At 45.3% G+C, this 20,177-nt stretch overlaps 1 protein-coding gene across 16 annotated transcripts in view; it reads right to left on the bottom strand.

Moving 5' to 3' along the window:
- The window catches only part of DENND1A (DENN domain containing 1A), a 504,146-nt gene that overhangs the window by 196,558 nt on the left and 287,411 nt on the right, over positions 1-20,177 (bottom strand). For all 16 annotated transcript variants that reach the window (XM_047699506.1, XM_047699505.1, XM_047699501.1 and 13 more), the window contains one exon: positions 8,123-8,168. In XM_047699506.1, the coding sequence (XP_047555462.1) occupies positions 8,123-8,168 (46 nt within the window). The remainder of the gene's footprint in view (positions 1-8,122; positions 8,169-20,177) is intronic.

Genomic DNA, 20,177 nt, shown 5'->3' on the forward strand with positions numbered 1-20,177 from the left:
TCGAGCAGGGGGCAGGGAGGGGCAGAATGGGGGGGAGAGAATCCTAAGCAGACTCCCCGCTGAGTGCCCAGCTCCATCCCAGGATCCTGAGACCATGAAACCCAAATCAAGAGTCAGACACTTAACCGACTGAGCCACTCAGGCCCCCCCTAATTAGTCATCTCTCCAGGGGACAACATAGTAATCCTGTGTGGAAAGGAGTCTTAACTACGGGATGCAGCAGAAATACCACAACTGACCTCTTGGTTCAACAAAGGAGCCTATTTAAAGTCACCTGGACTTAAACTAGACGTTAACTAGGGCTAGAATTTGAATCCAGGGCCACCTAGCTCTGGAGCCCAAGAATCCTTTCCACTCTGCTACACAGCCTCCTGGCGTGCTGCTCCTTTTCTTAATCTGACAGGATTTTGATTAGTTCAAGCTTCTCTTAGTAACAGTTTATAAACTAAATTTTCTTTGAAGTCAGTTTTCACATTGCTAAGCGGAACCTACATATAATGACTGGCTAAGTGATGATGGGAAAATTGGCAAACAAGAGCATCAATGATGGTTTCACATTTCCTACTGGGATTCTCCCTCATAAATTACTCAGTTTTGCTAATCTATAACAGAGGCTTATCTCATCTCACAAGAGAACATTTCAGTCACAACAAATTAGACTGAAAATGTACTGACTGCAAGAGATACTTAAATCAGCCAGAAGTACTTGCTCCCTTTGATTACATAAATTACTACCAGAGCTTTAAATTGTTTTATATTAACTAATTCCAACATTAGGGTAAGTGACATTTAAGAATCATCCTCATTTTAAAGTAGATGCTGTGTGAGGAGGAAACCGCTTCCAGGGGAAACCCAACCGGCAGAAGGCAGGAGCTCCGTCCGGCCCTAAGCTGAACAGAGCCTCTGAACTGTCACGGAATGCCGTGCTTGTGACAGGGACTCCCGTGTGGTGTTCCGCACGGTAACAGATAGCATGCTAAGGAAATCCCCGCAAAACCAAGCCATCTTTTTTTTTCTTTATGTGATAAAGCAAGCACCAGCAAGCGTGCTGAACTTCCCTCCTCACTGCAAAGAATAATGTTCGGTAGAATGTTTTAAAGAAGCTCTTCACATCCACTGTATCGCTAAAATCTCACAACTCCTTGAGCTAGGTGACCTAATCCTCATTTTACTGAGGAGAGAATGAAGTTGTGGCGAGGCTAAGTCACGCAGCCCCAGATACAGGTGCACTCAGACCTCTGCTCTGGAGGCACGTGAGGCCACCAGACGCGTCTCCCCGAGCCCCTCACCACAATGCCCAGTGCATGGTAGGGGGCCGCCCTGAGAAGGAAAAGCTTGGGCAAAGCTGGGGCCTCTGCCCAGCACGGGATAGGGCGAGGCCGGAACCACACGGCCTGCTCAGATGGTGCTCAGAGCAGAGGCTCTGGGTCCTCACAACCCCCCCCCCCCGCAGCAAAGGGACTCGATAGAAATGACTTTCCCTGAGCCTCAGCTTCCCCACTGGCAAATACGGATGCCTGGCAGGGGGATTTGGAGGAACTCTCGAAAGTCAAAACAGGTGAAGTATCTGGCACAGCGTCTGGTGCTGAGCAAGGATTCAGAAGCTGTCCCAACCTTCCTGTCTAGTTCCTTCTTATAAAGCAGGGACGGGATGACTGAGCACTAACAAACAGGTCTTCATGGAATTTCTCAATTCCTGGGAGGATACATATACAAGCCACCAGTTACATCTGAATATAATTATGGCTCCGAGTTTTGCATCAATCTCGGCATCAACAAGTGTGAACTACATCTTATTACCATCTATCTGCTGAGTGCTGAGAAGAAGCAAAAGGGCACAATGGTAAACAGGAAGCACTCTTCTCCGCTCGCTGTGAAACGGTGTAAAAATAAATTTATATGTATAAAAAAAAAGAGCAAACAAAGGATTAAAGACTTTCTGTGCCCAGGGAAAAATGAAAAGAAAAAACGAGTTAAAATTGTGTCAACTCATTTGACAGAAATTCGGGTTCTTTGAGATGAAGGAAAAAAGAAAGGTTATTTTTCTTTTCTGCAAATAAGTAAATCCTGTGATTTTTGTGTGTGTGAAAGCCTGCTAGTTACAGCCTGAGCCCCACTGCAGACACAAATTACTGCCTCTGGCTCCCACAGACCAGTAACTTGGTCCCTGGATGTGCCAGCCCTGTGCTGAGCCAAGCACCCGGTTCATCTGCAAAGTTAGGCTCCTAGGAGCTCCCGCCAAGCCTCCCCAGGTAAAGGATGGTGAGAAAGAGAAAGGAATGCTGTGACCTTGTCCTCGTGCCCCCATGTACCTATCACATGCTTTTTGACATTGCAACGCTGGGAAAGGTGGCTAGGGGCCTGTGAGTCTGGTTTCTGGGTCTCACTCCCCTCATTTTTACTGCCTGAACTATCACTTAGTACACAATCCAAATTTATATCCTCAAACTGGGCTGTAGAAAGAATATCTAATTCATAAAAAGTACTTGGAAACACGGAGGAAAAGACAAAACCTAGTAAAAGTGGTGCTTAAACCCCTGAAGAAAAGTCATCACCACAAACACCTCTGCCACGGCGTGGTAGCAAGGGAGCCATTCGGAAGCTTGGGTTTGGGACGCTAACACATCTGAATTTTATATATATGGTCGTGGTGTGTAATTTACTTAAGAATTACCTTGATCTTTATAAATATCAATTTACTTTATTAACATGGTTAAGCAGTTTCCAAGCATTTTATATGGAAGGACTGTGTTTCTAATGGCCCAGAAGGAGAAGGCCTGACCATGTCCCTCCCCTATTTACACACTCCAATGGCTCTCCATTGCCCTATAAAGTTCAAACTCTTTAACAAGGCTTACAAGGCCCTGGATAGCCTGGCCCTTGCCTGCGTACCTCAGCTCTCCTCTCTCCCTTCAGCTCTGTGTTCCTGTCAGATACTGAACTACTCAAACTTTCTGGAAAATTCCATGGTGTTGATTTTAAGTCTCTGTCGATGCCATTCCCGGTTTCCCTGGTTTCAGTTCAGGTAGTTGGAACTGAAGTTGGAAGCACAGCCCTCAAGGCTAGATGTGGTGTCTGCTCTTCCAGACCCGGGCATCCCAGATTCACTGTAATTACTTTCCACTTATCTGCATCTGCCCCAGACAAAACCCTGTGAAGGCGGGGATCATGTGACGTTCACCATTTCATACAGAACTCTTCACACGATGCAGTACCTGTGTATGCAGAAGGCTCTTGAAACATTCTTGCAGAAGGGGATACAGACAGCATGTTTTAACCACAGGCCAGGCCCTAGGGCGAGATGGACACATACAGAACTCCCTTCTTTAATCCTTACCACAATCCTAAAAGATGGATACTAAGGACTATTACAGATGAAGAAAGTAGGATACCGAGAGACAAAGTATCATGCCTAAAACTCTTGTAGCAGGGAGTGGTCCAACAGGGGACAGACAGTGCCTTCGAATTCTACAAAAGTGCTGCTCCCACCCCTGACTCCGTCCCTCTAGCACTGCAAACCAGGACACTACAAACCAGTCTTGCTGACACTCTCCTTGCCCAGGTGGTGAGGACGATGAGCCTGGTAACCTAAGTGTCTCTGAAACAGAAGTCAAAGCCATCAGCTTAACAACGTGAATGACTTACAAGGCCATCGAGGAAGTAAAAACAGCGACGGTCGTTGATCTCTGTTGAACTCCATGTGCCAGGCACTATGCGAGGTACCTAATAAGCATCAGCTCACCAGATCCCCCAACAGTCCTCTCAGGGAGATATGGCCACTGCCCTCACTTGATATGTAAGACAACAGAGGTTAAGAGGTCAATCACCATTCCCAAGATCACATAAGCAGGCAGGAGGAGAGCCGGCATCCTGAGCCCACATTCCAGCCATTATGTCTAGTGCCCCTGTGTCTAGATGGAGCGGCACCTACACGCCACCCCGAGCTGCTGTCTGGAACTGTGCCAGGCCTATCGCCTTTCCTACTTCCTTCCTGAGCATTCTGCCGGCAGGAGTGATACGTACATGATATCCTGCATCCATCCCTCATGTCGCTCTGAGGCCTGGACACAAAGCATTGTCTCTGCGAGGCTTGGAAAGAAAAGTCTTCATTTGTCAAATAGGAGAAGCACCATCGACCAGATGTGACCTGGCACCTGCTACCAGCCATGGCACAGAACAGGGGCGGCAGAAACGTCTCCTGAACTGAACCGAGGTTGAGAGAAATGAAAGGGAACAGCCACTGTGTAATCTGGCCACGTTTCGGTACTTCCTAGCTGCCAGCTAACAAGATCATTCTCTCCAAGAAGAAACTAGGTCTATGCCAATAGCCTCGTCTATCCTGCTAACTTACCACTAGCCTCAAATTAATGTTTGCTTAAATGACAGAAAGAATATAAAAAGGCAGAAGGAGGGGTAAGAATCAGGATCAACTAAAAACTTGACACTTTAGAAGGAAGGCAGTTTTTTTAAGGGGATGAGGTTACCATTTGACACACAGCAAGGGCACCCTGGTAGAGCACGAAGACCAGAATGAGGTCTTTCCCCAAAATAACCTTTTTTCAGATGAGAACACTAGGTTATAATTTATATTTCCTTTTGTGCAACAAATTTGAGTGTCATAAAAATGGTTAAAAAGTCTTCCTATGGTAGCTTTTTCTAAACTTTTATGAACATCTGCCACATTCATTTGAAGTTTAAAAAATTCTGGCACATATGCAAAGGCATAATAAGGTGCCTATAGCTTTCAAGAAAAAATAACAAGACAGTCAAAAATAAGCCTTTTGCTGAATTGCCAGTAAGAAAACTAGTGTGCGAGAGGAGATGGGCCTTCCCGAGCTCCTTCCTTAAAGAGCTTTCCTTTGGCCTCAGGTACGAGCTCCTCCCCGAGCATTACAGCCCATAGTTCCTGGAAGAAATCTCAGGAAAGCATTTCTCTCCCTTGAAGGGCATAACAGAACCAGATAAACCCAATCAAAAGGAATGACTAGAGCACTTGGAGTCTGAGCTGAGATGCACACGAGGAGACAGAGAGACTCAGTTCCATGAGTGGGTCGTTCGCAGCTGCCCAACACACCCGGGAAACACGACTTTGTCTGGAAAGTGGCTTAGCCGTCCTCAAGAACGGGGCGACAACTACTTCCATTTTCCTTCTAGTGCTGACCACATGGCTGCAGCATGGCAAACCCCTCCCCAATTTCAAACAGGTCTAAGATTTATCTTGCCTGGTGCTTCCTGAACCTTCTCACTTAAAACCCTTCAAAGGCTGAGGAGAACAGACTTGCACCCCATTCACCTAAACACAAAACTGTCTCAAATTTTAGCTTCAAAATTTAGGTACATTTTGAATTGCATGTTTTACTACCAAAGGCCTTTTCAAAAATTCCTTATAGTCATATAAAAAGGGGAAAAAATGGTACTCCATCTTTAAGTAAAATTATAGTGCTGGGTTCCCTGGAAACAGTGATGCTCTAGTGGAGGCTCTAAGTGTGTTCCGAATTCCAGTTTTCCAAGCGTGCACTCAATTCTTCTTTTCAGAAAGCACCTGTTCGGTGTCCCACTAGGTGCTGACGACACCACACAAATGAAACACAGTCTTTGTTCTCACAGAACTCCTACTCCTAGGGATGACAGAGAGGACGGAGAAGCAGACTGCTATCATCCAGAGCAAGAGGCACAGGAAGTGAAAGATGACAACTGGGGGACTTTTGGAAAGAGCAGGCTTAGTGTTTAGGGATCACTGAGAGCACTGGCTAGCAAGGGACGGGGAGAGGACACGAGGTGTGACAGCGGTGGAGAAGGGGCAGAACACGGGGAGGGCAGAGAAAGCTGGGCTACAGAGGTACAGTGACCAGGCAGAAGGCATGCCACCAAATGTCGGGACTATGCCCTGAATTTCGTCTCCATCTTCATCCCTCCACAGCCTAGCTGATGTCTGGAACACAGAGGCTGTCATTTTGCTTGTCACGTGAATGAGGAAGGCTTCATAAGAATCCAGCAAAGAAAAAGGTCAGCGAAGGCAGTGAGGAAGGAACTGGGTTAAGAGTCAGGTGAGAACTGTGGCGACTACTTTGAGAGAAAGAATGAGGAAGAGGAGCACTCCATTGGGCTCTGCAGGTCCGGTCCTGGTGCCTTCGCAGGCCCTGGTGCCTCTCATAGGGACCCGGAGCACCGGAAGGCCTATGTGTGCGTGCGTGCGTGTGTGCGTTACGTGTGTGTGTGTGTGTTGTGTGTGGATAATGCATTGTTTGGGGAAGACTGCGTCTGAGGTATCAGCAGCACACTAGGTGACAGTCAACTGGCACCTGAAACTTTGCATCTGAAGTTCACAGAAAGGGACGCCAGTATGAGAATCATAGCCGAGTCCCTGACATTGCCTTGGTAGCTGAAGCCAAAGGCCTCAGGTGAGATGACCAGAGGGCATGTGGAGAAGAAAAGCGAGCTAAGACTAGAAACGTGGACAATGCTGAAGGTAAAGGCACATGAAAAGGAGTCTGAAAAAGCCTGTGCTGGAACAGTCTGGAAGGCAGGAGGAGGGGCGGGAGAGAGCTGTGGACTCCGACAGACCAAATGGTCTTTAGATTCGTGTTTCAAACTCTGCAACAACTGGCATGAAAGGTCGATGAGAAAGGATTCACTTTTAACTTTTCACACAGGAGCGTTGAATACACCCCTAAACTTGACAAACAAAGGTAAAACACAGAAATCTCTTCAATCTGATCTAAATACACCATCCAAGATAGTCCATAAACTGTGTACTGTATGTGCTCAGGGCTGGGTGATGACAAGGAGGAACTGTTAACAGAATGTAGGAGCCACATGGCCGTCCTGTCAAATTAGAAATTTGAGCAGATTTCTGTGGTCTATTTTGATCAAGATTCTCAATGTCAAACAAACAGGTTTTTCGATAACCAACTTGTTTCATTTTCGTAAGCACAATAGCACAGTGTGCAACAGTTAGTGAAGAAGCAGGTGGTCCTCGTCGACGTGAAATGAAGGGAACAGAAGAAGAGAAGTAGCACTTCCTTTAAGACATGCAAAGCATCATCACAGACGGACATGGCTCTAGATTTTCCCTCTGAGAGCGTATCTCCTGTGCAAAACAGGCAAGCCCCCCACCTCCCACCCCGTTTTGCTCTAGTACAAATTTAAGCTCTCTCTTGAGGAGGGAAAAGCTTAAGGTTCATGTCTACGAACCAATGGCACTTACAAAAGCACAGAAAAGTCCTTTAAAAGAACTGCTATCTAATTGGTACAGCCATGCAGAAAGCAATCTGGCACCAGATTCATAGCTTTGACCAAGCATTTCTACTTTGGGGGTTCTGTGCTAAGGAAGTAAGTCAAAATGCAGATAAAACCTTATGCATAAAGATGTTCACTGAAAGACTATTTATAACAGTGAAAAATGATAAACAACCTAAGTGTCCAACAATAATGGGAAAATGGTTAAGTTGTGGTATATCCAAACAGTGGACCGATAGGCCCCAAATTAAAAATTATTATTACTGAGAGTAGATTAAAAACATGTAGAAATCCCCATTCTACAATGTTAAGTGAAACAGACATAAAATTATATATATGTATGTATGTATATATGTATACACACATCAGTTATGCACATTCATACAAAATATATATTCACAGAATATAGACTAGGAAGAAGAATAGTGAAATGCTAACAGTAGTTGAATCTGGAAATAATGGTATTGTGGATAATTTTAACTTTCTTCTTTATACTTCCTTATACCACATCCTCTACAATGAAAATGTAATACTGTTCTAGTGATTTAGAATAAACATCATTTTGAAGAGCAAGCAATTTCCCTTCCCTAGTCCAAACCCTTGAAGAACCCCTTTCTCCTGCCTCTTTGAACCTCACTCTCTCACCCATAGAAATCGACAATCTCCAAGAAAGTGGAAAAACACTGGAAACGAGAGCCCAGTGGAAAGGGGTCTTGGCGGACTGATCAGCTCTGTGCACCTGGGAGGGGGCCGCGCAAGACGTGCTACTCGGACATGCTCCCACGTGCAGAGCTGTGAATCCAGACACTGGGTCTTTTCCACTGCCACAGAGCAAAACAAAGCCACAAGTAGAGAGATCTGGGGAGGAAAGGCGCCAACTTACCTCCATTAAACTTAAATGGATTCCTATGAGGTAGGGCATGGGAGCACTGTGAAGAGAAACAGAGACACACAGCTGCTTTAATGTCTGTTGCTTCCGACAGAAAATTACAGATGGTTCACTATTTGGAGAAAAACTGTTTTAATAAACGTATGCACAGTTACATTTCCTTTCACAACAAAAATCCTAATGTGACATTTTGTTCCCAAGCCTAGAAACTTCCGAAGAATTTCAAAATGTGGGCAGCATGAGAAGCAGCACGGGTGGTGGGAAGAGCACCGACCTTGGCTTTAATACCTCAGGGGCAGCCCTGTGACTACACAGCCTCAGTTGCCTTGTCTTTAAAATGGGACACTGGAATCAAATGGGCCCCCTGTGATCATAATGAGAGAGACTACAAGTCAAGTGATTAGTATAGTTCCTGGCACAAATGGAAACGATCACCGCCACAATCACAACAGAAAAGGCAGTTAAAAGGGTTGAATGGAAGGCATAATGTGTTTCAGCGAAGAATGATTTTTTTTCTTTATTTGCTGTTTCCTTCTGCCATCCAGAGATGTGATCTAACGGTCCATTCTGACTAGCCTAAGTATGTGGGGAACTTTGAGCAAGCCTTTCCCCACCAAATGCACACATGCCATCCAATGGCACCACAATTCACAAAGCCCCTTTCAACTGCTTCATTCACAGGGAGGGCAATGGTTCCTCCCTGAGTGACTGGGCAGGAGTAGAGAACCCAACTCCAAAGCTCTTAAAACCTGGGCATTATGGACTGATTTCCTTTGGTTTCAGGAGTGTGTGTGTATGTGTGTGTGTGTGTGTGTGTGTGTGCTCACACACATTATCATTTATGATGCTACTTACCAATGAAGAGGCTAGGCATTATATGAGGAACTTCAAATTCATCTTTCCTAATCCACACAACAATGGCATAAGGCAGGTGTTATCCCCATTTTACAGAGGACCAGAATAGCCCCAGAGAGCTTAAATCCCTTCTCTCAACGCCACAAAACAAAGGGAGCAGCAAACCGGAGAGGACTCTGAAGTCTCTTCTTTTGGTCCACGCTGACTTCATAACACTGAACTTAAAGTCCCTGGGTCCACCTCCCACGACTACGTTTCTTAGGGACAGTAAGGAAGGGAGGTCAAGAAGTAGGAGGACTAGAGCAAGTGGGCACCTTTTCCCCAGGTCTCTCCAGTAGTACATAACACATCCTATTAAAGGTGCAAGAGTATTTTGTGAGCCTCCGGCAAAGACACCAGGCTCTGATCAAGGTGACCAGGCACCTCTCCTCTGGGGCGGCCAGGAGACAGCAGGTGGATCTACAAGGATGGTTTTCCTTGGGAACAGGGTGGGGAAAACCAGAGGGGTAAGAAGTAAGAATGCAGAGGTGTGTTTTCACTTGAATACTAAGGAGTTTAGGCGTCATCCTGAAAGCAATGGATAGGGAATGAAGGTTTTTAAACATCAGATGTGCATTTTTAAATTGCTCAAACATTTAAAAATAAGAGAGGGCACAATTCCCTCATCACCATTCAACAAATAACATTCTTCAAGCAAAAAAGCCTTCCCCAGAATATAAAATGTCCTCCTTACTACAGATCTCAGCAGTAATATATCTTGGGAGCCTATAAAACAGACTTGAATATTAGCAGCACAGTTTTGGGAACTATTCTTCTAGAAGACTTTTGTATTTGATAATAGCCAAAGAAAGAATTATACACACAACTGCAGTGAAAGTGAAGTTGTCTTTTCTTTGCTTTCTTCTTCTTCCTCTCTCCTTTTTAAAAAAGGTATCCGCTGTGCACATTCAGCTTCTCTTCGCTTCTAGGGGCAAGGAAATGCCCTATGATATTTTTTTCGCTTAAACTGTAAACCATTAGTTTAGCCGCCAGCTACACAAATGCTCAAACTTCCCAGTGTGCCGGGCTCTGCTGTCCAAGCTTTTTCCAGTGTACACTGAAATGAATGTGTTTCTAATTAAGTAGCTTCAGGAACACGACAGCTTCAATGTCAAAAATACAAAGTCTGAACCCTGGCAGGAAGTCTTAAGACTGCAAATGTCTCATCTAGTGGAACCTTGCCTAATGTAATGAAAGGAAACAGGAAGAGTGCAGAATTCCAGAAAAATGGTCACTTATTAATTTGTCCAGAAGCACAGCCTGACACATAGAAGGGAGAAAAACTCCAATCCATAATATTTAACCAAATCTCATCAACTTTTCCAGCTCCTACACTTAATCATGCAACTGACAAAGGATGCTGAGTTTTAACTAGAATTTTAGAACTGAAATTTCAGCAAATGAGTTAATGTCCAGAAAAAGACCATTCCAACAACCCCGAGAAAAAGGTGAAAATAAATCCTGCAAAAATCTCTATAACTGAAGCCTCTTACCTGAAAAAGAAATGTTTTCTAGAATTTTAAATATGTAGGTTTTAATGCCATGCCCTTTGTCCTGGAATAAGAATCAATGATACTCTGAAAGAGGAGAAAAAGAGTCTTGCAGAAGTGACCACAGATACAAAACGGGACAAAGTGAGACCCACGCTTCAGGTAGCATTAGGTAGGCATTTTTTTTTTTTCAGCCCAATAATTTCCCAAAGAGTTATTATGGCCTATCATAGAAGTGCAATTTCTTAGCCAAGCATTGTTAGGGCTGCACCAGCTCTGTATTTAGAAAATATTGAAAGCACATTTACTCTGAAATCACAGCAGCTCCATGTTTTGTATAAATGCAAATTTAGACAAATACCTTTTACACTGTCATCATCTGCTGATAAAGCCTCAAATACTTCCCCGTACTGACTTGCATTTTTGCTCGGCAAAGATACTAATTTCGAATTCCAAGCGGGGAGAGGAAAATGGGGGGAAAAAAAGGAAACCCAGAGTCTCCTTAACATCTCAATGTAGCAAATATGTAACTGGGTAATTCTGGGTGCGTTCTGAAAATTTCCATTCTCAGTCACCCTCAACCGTTACTGCAGCTACTGACTCGTTTTCTTTGGAAACCTCTTTTCTTTGGCTTTGTATTGTAAAGAGAAATTTGGGGACGGGGGATCACATCACCTTAACGCTACTTTGACTTTCACATTTTTCTTACCCAATAGTGGCCCACATTAACAAACAGATTTCTATCTTTGAAATTATAGGATACCTACATATTTTATTGTTTTCTCATTGGCCACGTTAACCTCACCCATAGTAGACTACACTCTTTGTGATTAAAGACTGTGTAATAGTCCACCACATACGGATGTGCCTTAATTTACTGCATCCTATTTCTGGAGTTAGACATTAAGTCGCTTCCAACGATTCACTGTAAGTCACGCGGTAATGAAAATGAACAACTTCATGGGCATGAATTCCCAATCATGAAATTACTAAATCAAGAGGCAGGGCTGCTGCTGTTTTCCTTTTCTTACTGTTTTTGTTTCTTTCTTTTTTTTTTTTTTTTTATATCTTTTGTTATTTTTTGGCAAAGTGCTTTCTAAAAGGGTAGGACAGGCCCCACTGGAAATCTTCCAGGACGGTGGCAAGGGCTGGAGATAACCCACGAAGTCCTTGTTACAGGAGCAGCACGTGGTAGGCTCAGTAACTTCTCACATCCATGTGGGTTCTCTCTGAGGCCCTGACATGGCTGGTCCCATTGGACCCCTTCTCTTTGCACCCCAAGAATGATTTTCTCGTTCCTGCTGTAGTTCTGAGGGATACCTGGCCAAGCCCTGGTGAGGACAGTCGAGGCTCCGTTATGAGTGCAAAGAGCTGGAGAGGCGTCCTTTGGCTCGTGGGCTGCTGACACCAAGCACGCTCTTGTCACCACCCCTCTACTCACTGAACTCGGTAGGTTGCTTAACACTTTCTTTGGAAGGCAACCTTTACTCTTACACCACCAAGAATGCAAAGACCACAAGTAAACTATAATTTGTTACTTTCTCACCACTTAGAATGACAAAATTTAAAAACCACCTATCACTCTTGAGCATACCTTCAAAGGAAAATACAGCAAAATACATTTGTTTAAGCTGTTCCTCAAACACTCCTTCAACATTTGGAGTTCGATCACTCTGCATCATTCTGTGATTCAGTCATCAGTGTGAGTGTTTTCCCAAGGGTATCTCAATAACAAGACATAATCCAACTTCATCTAGAAGCTACCGTCCCTTATTGGGTCCTCCAAAGAACGTGCTGGTTGTCTCAAGAACACAGCAACGCAAATATCTGTTTAACTACTAGCAAATGGGCACCATGCTTCTCAGCTCTGGGTGACTTTCAGCATTCATGGTGACTTTATATTTCAATGCCGATTCCGATTTTGGAGAATTTTAAATGTCAATTAGACACGACATATGCGGAACAACAGTGCACATAATTAAAGCGGTGACCATATTAACAGCTATGACCACGTTCATATGTAGGCAGGCCATGACAACTGTGTCACAACTGCCCTGTGGCCAACAGCAACTGTGGGATGCCACTGTGCATCTCTGAATATAGCTCTTTTAGGCCTTTGTTCTCGGGGAATTATTGTACTCTCTGACGTCATCAGTTACATTCTAGAAGAGTAGAAACTATTCTTTCTTCTTTCTTCCCTGAGAAGGAAAGATGGTCTGCTGCTGGTGAAAAGGCAGTGACAATATAATATATATAATATAACATAATACCTGAAAGGTATGTTTTAATTTGAATTCTATTAAGGTGAAAGGGAACATTATAATATTTATCGAGCTACTGTAACCCAGCTGCTTTTATGCATTATTTACACGGAATTCTCAAGACAACTCTCCAAGGCAGTGCTGTTACCCACATTTTCAGATTGGAAAACAGGCTCAGAAAGGTGAAGTAACTAGCCCAAGACCACACAGCTAGTAAACAGGGAAGCTGTAACTCAAACCCAGGGCTGTGGGATGGCTATGCCGAAGCCGACCCACAGCACACCCTCGGTACTTAAGCCAAAAGACATGCCAGTATCCCAAGGGGGCTACTCATCCAATCCTCCTACGAACTCAAGCCTGTGACATAGAGAACTTTCTTACAGGTAAGTTCTATGCACAGGCTCATTCCCCGCATAAATGTGGCTCCTGCAGACTTATTAATGGTCTTGCAGCCCTGTTCATTATTACCGCACGTTCACAATTTGTTTAATTCCTTTCCCCAGACAACTAGAGCCCTCTTAATTATGTTCCCCTGAGGTGAGTGGCTACTAATTGGAAAAGAGTCAGGTGAAATAAAGGAACACTGGCTGCTCAAATCATAAAACACAGCTTCCCAGGACAGAGGGGGAGGGGCAGGGTAGGACCTGCGGAGAGGTGGGAGCACCCCCCCCACCCCCCCCTGGGCCAGGTAAGCAACACCTCTTTGACCCCAGCACGGAATTAGCTAAGAGCTGCCCAGGGACTTGGAAGGTCCACTGTGCTGCTTTTCTTTTCCCCATAAAAATGCACAGTCAGCACTACAGTTCCCACGCCGCAGGGCCCCGTCCACCTCTCAGAGGCACACACCTCCTTAGGTCACAGGTCCTGACTGGCACAGGGGAGCCCATAAGTCTTTCCTCAGTTCACTACTTTTAAGGCAAAGGAAACTCTGAAAGAAGTCCTCTTTGTTTCAGCTTTTCTTTTTTGGAAAAGAAACAAAAGTATAAACACAGCTTGTCCTACACTTTTAGATTCTGCTCTGAAATAGGAGGCTTGGCCTGGGTAGAGAGGTTTCGGGACAAGAGGTGGGAGAAGGAGCACCAACGAAGACCTCACAGCACATCTTGTCAGAGAGCCCTCATCATCACAGTTCTGGTCTCAGTGACAGTGACCCGACAGGTGGCCCGCCAAGGGCCAGCACCGGGCTAGGAGCTCAACAGACCCTCATGACAATAGTGTGAGGCAGGTGCTACTGCCACCAGCACCGTACAGATGAAGAGATGAAGGTCATGCAGGTCACACAACTCGTCAATGGCAGAACAGATGAAAAGCCAAGTCCGTTCTGCTGAGACAAAACGAGTAGGCGGTTTCCCAGAAGCCCAGCCTTTGCGTGACCTATGGAAGGAGAGGGGGAAGGAGATGAGGTCGTCCCCAGTCTGCTTTCTGAGGGCCGGCCCATAGCCGTGCCAAGTCAAAGGCCCCGTCTCATCACGTCCGAGTAACCAGCTCCCTGACTCCCCTCACCCACAGGAATCCTCCTGTTTCAAGTTTGCCTCTGAGCCCCTCCTCAGATGGTGTCCCTGGGCCCCAAGCCCTCCTGCTTCAAGTCCTACTGAACCTCTGCTGCCCATCGGGACAGAGCACCTCTCCTCACAGGACCCCAGAGGTTGTGAACACCTCCCTGGGTAGAGGCCTTTGTGTGGGTTGCCCGTTTGGCATGAAGCACATGTTAATTTGCACGGTTCTAGATGATCAGTCACAGGAGAAACGAAGGGGCTCCTGTTCGCAGAGCCTACCACGTGCGGAGCCCAGAACAACAGCGAGAGCGGAGCGCACTCCCCAAGTGTGCACCCGAGGCTTGAGCCACCTAATCTCACTTAATCCCCAAATAATCCCATTTATACCACCCATTTTACAGATTAAAAAAAAGGATTCCCAGAAGCCTGCCCATGGTCACAGCTAATGGTGATTCCAGCTCAAATCCTTCCACTTCAAAGTCTCTTATGCTACTCTTGCTTAATATTCTCTGACCCCTCATGCTAACTTAAGTGAAAAAAAAGTTATTTGACAATCGTAACTGAAAAAGAAAACAGCCAAGTGGATACTTCATAGAACAAAACCGTCTACTTTACTAGCTTAAATGAACTGACGTTTTTTGTTCTAAATAAGATTTAAAGCAACTTAATAGAGCAACAAGAGCAGGAAAAGAAGTAGGGGCAAAGGGAAGACATGCAAGCCGGGGCAAAAGTGATGCTGCAGTTGTGGGCCGTGAGGTTTTCGGCACACCTGCTGCGAGGCCACAAACTGGGCTGTGAGCACTGCAGCTGCTGACACCCAAAGAGGGAAACGGGACTGTAACAGGGCTTCGTGGTGTCCAGAGAGAAAAAACAACTAGTTGTTCAGGAGCTTAAATCTGAAGAAGGCAACTGGGGAGGGGAGAGAGAAAACGAACGTCTTACACTACATTTGGTATGCGCTCAGTGTCTCCCCTTTGCTCGTCGGGCAACCCACAGCTACTACTGTGTGTCGGGCATCGCGTCGGGCTGGGGATAGAGGACAGAGAAAACAGTTCAGGTCCCTGACTATCCGGCGCTCACAGCGAACAGCAGACATGAGATGAGCGTGTTAGTGTATGTGTGTGAATGGAGGTAAAGGAAACATACAAGGTGCTTTTGGGCGGACCTGAAGTGACCTCATTTCATCATGACAGCAGTCTTGAAAGGCTGATCTCCATAATTTAGAGAGGCATCTATGGCTCAAACAGGTTAAGTGACTCGACAAAGGTCACAGCTGGTGAGAGGCAGAAAATATGGCTTAAAAAGCAGAAGGGGTACAAATGCCATGAGTTAATCACAGTTTTCTTAGGGGAAAAGGTATTTAATTTCCACCCATCCCTCCCTGATTTATGAGCAACAGCCTGGGATGAGGACTCACGAGAGGACAGGAGCAATTCTGGATTGGGAGAGGAGGCCCAAACTGCCCAGCTCCCATGCGTGCCGTCGGGAGCCAGTATACAGGGCTTGTGCCCTGTGGGGCAGCATGGTGTGCATACGGTCAGGCGCTGGAGATGGTTTTCTAACGTACGTCTATCCCTGCAGCTGAAGCACGGCGGGGAGGGGAGGCATGGGAGCAGTCCTCTTCTCAGTGTGTGCCCTGTGCTTCCTGGGGTAACCTTGGGGCTTGGGGGAGACGCCTTCCAGAGCTCCAAGCCCCCAATCCCAACCTAAATGAACACATGAGCTACAAAGATAAGGCCTGGATGAAAACCTGGAAAGGTCAACATCAAAGCCTAAAGTGGTCCGCCCTTTTGTGCCTTCTCAGTCTACCGGAAGGAGACATACTTGGAAAACATCAGGAAGCGCTCCATGGCTAAGACCACTGTAGCAGGAGAAGTTAATCACAGAGAAAAGGTCAGGAGACAGGGCTTTCTATTGCCCCAGAGAGTTCAATGAGAACCATAACAGCCAGAGCCGGCTGCAAAGGGACGTCTCGAGTCGGGAGCCACCAGCCGCCCAGGAGACTCTCATAGAAATGCAGGAATGAATGAGGGAAGAAAGAAATGAGAGAGGGAAAAAGAAGTTTATGGATAAATCAAAAGAAAGTAACCCCCCCAGAATGTAAAAGTTTAAAAAGAGGAAAAGAGTTCTTTTTGTTTTTTAAGGACTGAGACACATTACATGCCAAGATGTACAGCATCAAATCCCTTCTCAGCCTAGCCTCTCAGTCCTTCAAATGTTTAAGGGTAAGAACAAATCCCCCGTGCTGAGAGATCACGCTGAGCCTTGCACTGCGCTGGTGGCTTCATGCACTCTGCCTCGGGCCCACACCGAGAGAGGCAGGGACGCTTATCCCAAAAGTCCTGCCCCTGCTGAGGCACGATGGCATCACACGGTCTGTGACTCCTGCTCTGTTAGTGAGCAGAACATGTCTAGAATGTTTGCTGGAGAGACCACCACGCGGTGCCATAGAAATTCCACAGTTTTCTAAGTCCTGGGTCCAAGATAGGCTCCAGGTCAAGGAGGAGTGAGAAATTACACACTGAATGTGTCTCAAGAACTGGAAAGCAAAGCTTGGTTGTATCAGCAGAGGTCAGAGCCAGCCATGTTCCATGCAGGAGTCAGAGACTGGGGCAGGGGAGGCAAGCGGTGTGGCCCCTTGTCACATCCGGCAGCAGGACCGGGCCTGATAAGGTGGACCAGCAGGCCAGGTTCTGACGCTCAGATGTAGAGGAGGTGGCGGGCCCACAGTGCGGGTAAGCTGTCATCAGGAGAGCTCCCCACAGGGCAGCTTGCGACAACCACCAGCCCCAAGCGGGGAAGGGCCATTTCCGCGGCGGGGCGCTTCGCCTTCTCTAACCCTGCAAGTTTCTGGACCACTGCGGGCATACGCCGCTGAGGCTGAAGACTGCCGTCTCGCCGCACACCTGGCACCTTGTGCCATCAGAGGCACCTTGGAGGGACCAAGTGAAGGGTCTGATGCCAACCACGCACACGTGCTGCTCATGTCCAGCGAATACTGGCTTTCCGCTGTGTGTGCTTTTGGAAGGTTAAAAAATTTCTGTTTTTAAATAAGGACCAATTACCTTACTAATGATAAAGACTATATTTAAAAAATCTAATGGGTCTGGGATTAGTAGTGATGATTGTACAACCTTGTGAAGACACAAAAAACCCAGAGAACTGTACACCTTTAAAAAGACTTTTAAGTGTCGCAGTACAGGAGTTAAGATTGAATTTAAAAAAATGAAGAACTTGAACCTATAGAACCCACAGTATCAGCAGATTCCTATAGCGTCTATGGCTTCAATAATGCAAACAGCATCCAGTCTCTCCTCTCTGCCATTTTTCCACCAGGAAGACAGTTTACTCATAAATTGTCCAAAACCTCCTCCAAAGGCTCTTGGCACTCTCAGTCTGAAGGAAATGGAGGGGCACTGAAATGTGGTGACTGTCAACACCAAACGAGTTTTTAGATTGCCAGGCTTCTCACGGAGAACATATTTTCCCCTACACTCTTGTGGATGAGGAGATGGGAGGCTCGGAGGGGTAATGTGATTCACCCAAAGACACGTATTCAGTGGGACCAGAGCCAGGATTTGGACCCGAAACTTAACTCGTATACTACTCAGCTTCTCTGTTCAAACCTCAGGGTCAAGTTTAGCCAAGTCTTACTAAGGGATTTCCCTGGAAATCTAGAATTTCCCTTTGTTCAACCAACACACATTGTACGCTTCCTCCCCATCAGGCCAACCACAGACCCAACTTCTCCCCTTCTTCTGTCTGAAGCTGAAATCCTGGTCCTTATCCTCTCCTACGGTTCCCCAAAGGAGCTCCTGTTGGCGTGGTTCCACCCTGAGCACTGGACCTTGTCCCTTACTGCTTCTTAGCTGAAAAAAAGTCTGTTCTCCTACTCCTGCCTGGAAACCTGAATTCTTTTGGGAAGGAGTGTTTTATCAGATCCAGGACCATCTACAAAGAAGCTCCTACCTTCCTGTGCCCAATGCCAGGGATATAGCAGGCACTCATAAATATTTGCTACAAAATACATATGACAGTTTCTGCTCACTTGGATTTCAGTCTTTAACAAAACCTACAGGGCCCAGACTTTGGTATATACAGAAGAATTTTAGTCACACCTGTCTACCTAAACTACACCCATTTCACCCAGATGTTGTGCATTTCAACTGGATTTTGCTAGGTCGTTCCTATATATTCACATTAATAGATAGGCTATAAATCTATCTATCTGTAGTTGTTAATAACAAAAGTAGTACCTACTGTTTATGGAACACCTGTTTTTGTCAGTAGTAATTACTATTCACGTTTGACAGAAGAGAAAGGAGGCTCAGAGAGGTTCGGTGACCTCAAAGCTAGTAAATGGGGAAGCCAGAACCACAGCCAGGTTTTTCTGTTTCCACCACACCACACTTCACTGATTTCTATTTCTGTCACTAAGAATATCAACAATCCCACTGACTCTAGCATCAATTTATTCCCTATGCAAAATCTCATGGCATCAATGGAGAGAGAGATTAGACTGGACCCAGCCCCAAGTCATCCAGAAGTCACTTCATAGACTGATGCCCCTTCACCCCGTGGACTGGGGACCCTGTGATCAGGCACATTTCAGCCTGCTTGCTAAAAATTCTAGATGGAAAACGTGACGCAGCATGTGGGGATTGATTTGGAACCCAAAAGGCAATGTGGATAAAGAGCCCAGAACTAGAATCTCTCACACAGAGTTGGAGCATGCCCACTCCGAGTGGAAGAACGGTTTCCAGAGTCAGGAGATACAACACATTTTACAAAGACAACTGCAAAATTCAAACCTTAATTGTTCACACAGGATATAATTTTTGGTTCAGCCACATCCTCAAGAGCATGGGGAGTTAGGTACTAACTTGGCTCTTGATCTGGCTGGTCTTTGGGGGACAACATGAACTTGCCCTGATCTGCTCTGGAAATATTTTGTCACAAAGGCATGTTAACAAGTGTCCAGAACAACCCAAATATACAATTCAATTTGGGAACTGACTTGTAGTCCTTATTTAGGACAACTTCTGAAAGAGTAAGGCAGAAAAAAGAATTTACATGGGAAATACCATATGGTTTCTACCGGGACCTTTTATTAGCAACATCTAATTAGCATAGTGCCGGGTACATAGTAAGTGCTCTACAAATATTTTCTGAATGAAAAACATAAGTCATCAAGACGCCTACATGAAAAATTTTTTTTCACAAAATCTTGGTGATGGGTACAACTTATTCTCTCAAACTCTGGAGGATGTTAGTAAGGAAAGCTTTAGTATCAGATGGCTTTACATTTCAACCACAGGCTCTATCATCTCCTAGCTGTGTGACAGTGGTTTAAGTCACTAAACCTCCCTAAGGTTTGACTTCTGAATCCATACAATGGAGCTAATAATGAAATATTATTTAACAGTTTGATTTTGAAGATTTGCAATAATGTTGATAAAGAGTTTCTCTCTCTCTCTCTCTCTCTCTCTCACACACACACACACACACACACACACCTCAATAGATGGTGATTATTATAATGAAGGGAAACTCAGATTCTCATCAGCAAGTTAATCCCTTTGTCCCAGAAATGGGAAGGCCCTCCCAACAACGGCCAAGGTCAGGGCTGCCGTCAGCCAAGGTAGGGAACATTCTCATTTTCGCTTTCAAAGTCAAGAAAATGGTACAGATCTAAAGTAGAAAGGAACCAGCAGCACATGTTTTTAAATATTCATAAGGGCTGGAAATGTCTTACTCCTTTCGTTTTCTCTGCCATCTGCTTTTGTTTCTTTTCTTTTCATTCTTATGCCACAGCTGCAAATGAAAACAACCATACAATAACTCAAGTTAAATAAAAAAAAAAAAAATCAAAATAAAAACAATCTGAGGGGTAAAAAGAAAAGATGAA

Source organism: Lutra lutra, chromosome 13 (genome assembly GCF_902655055.1).
Source record: "Lutra lutra chromosome 13, mLutLut1.2, whole genome shotgun sequence".
NCBI classification, from domain to species: Eukaryota; Metazoa; Chordata; class Mammalia; order Carnivora; family Mustelidae; genus Lutra; species Lutra lutra.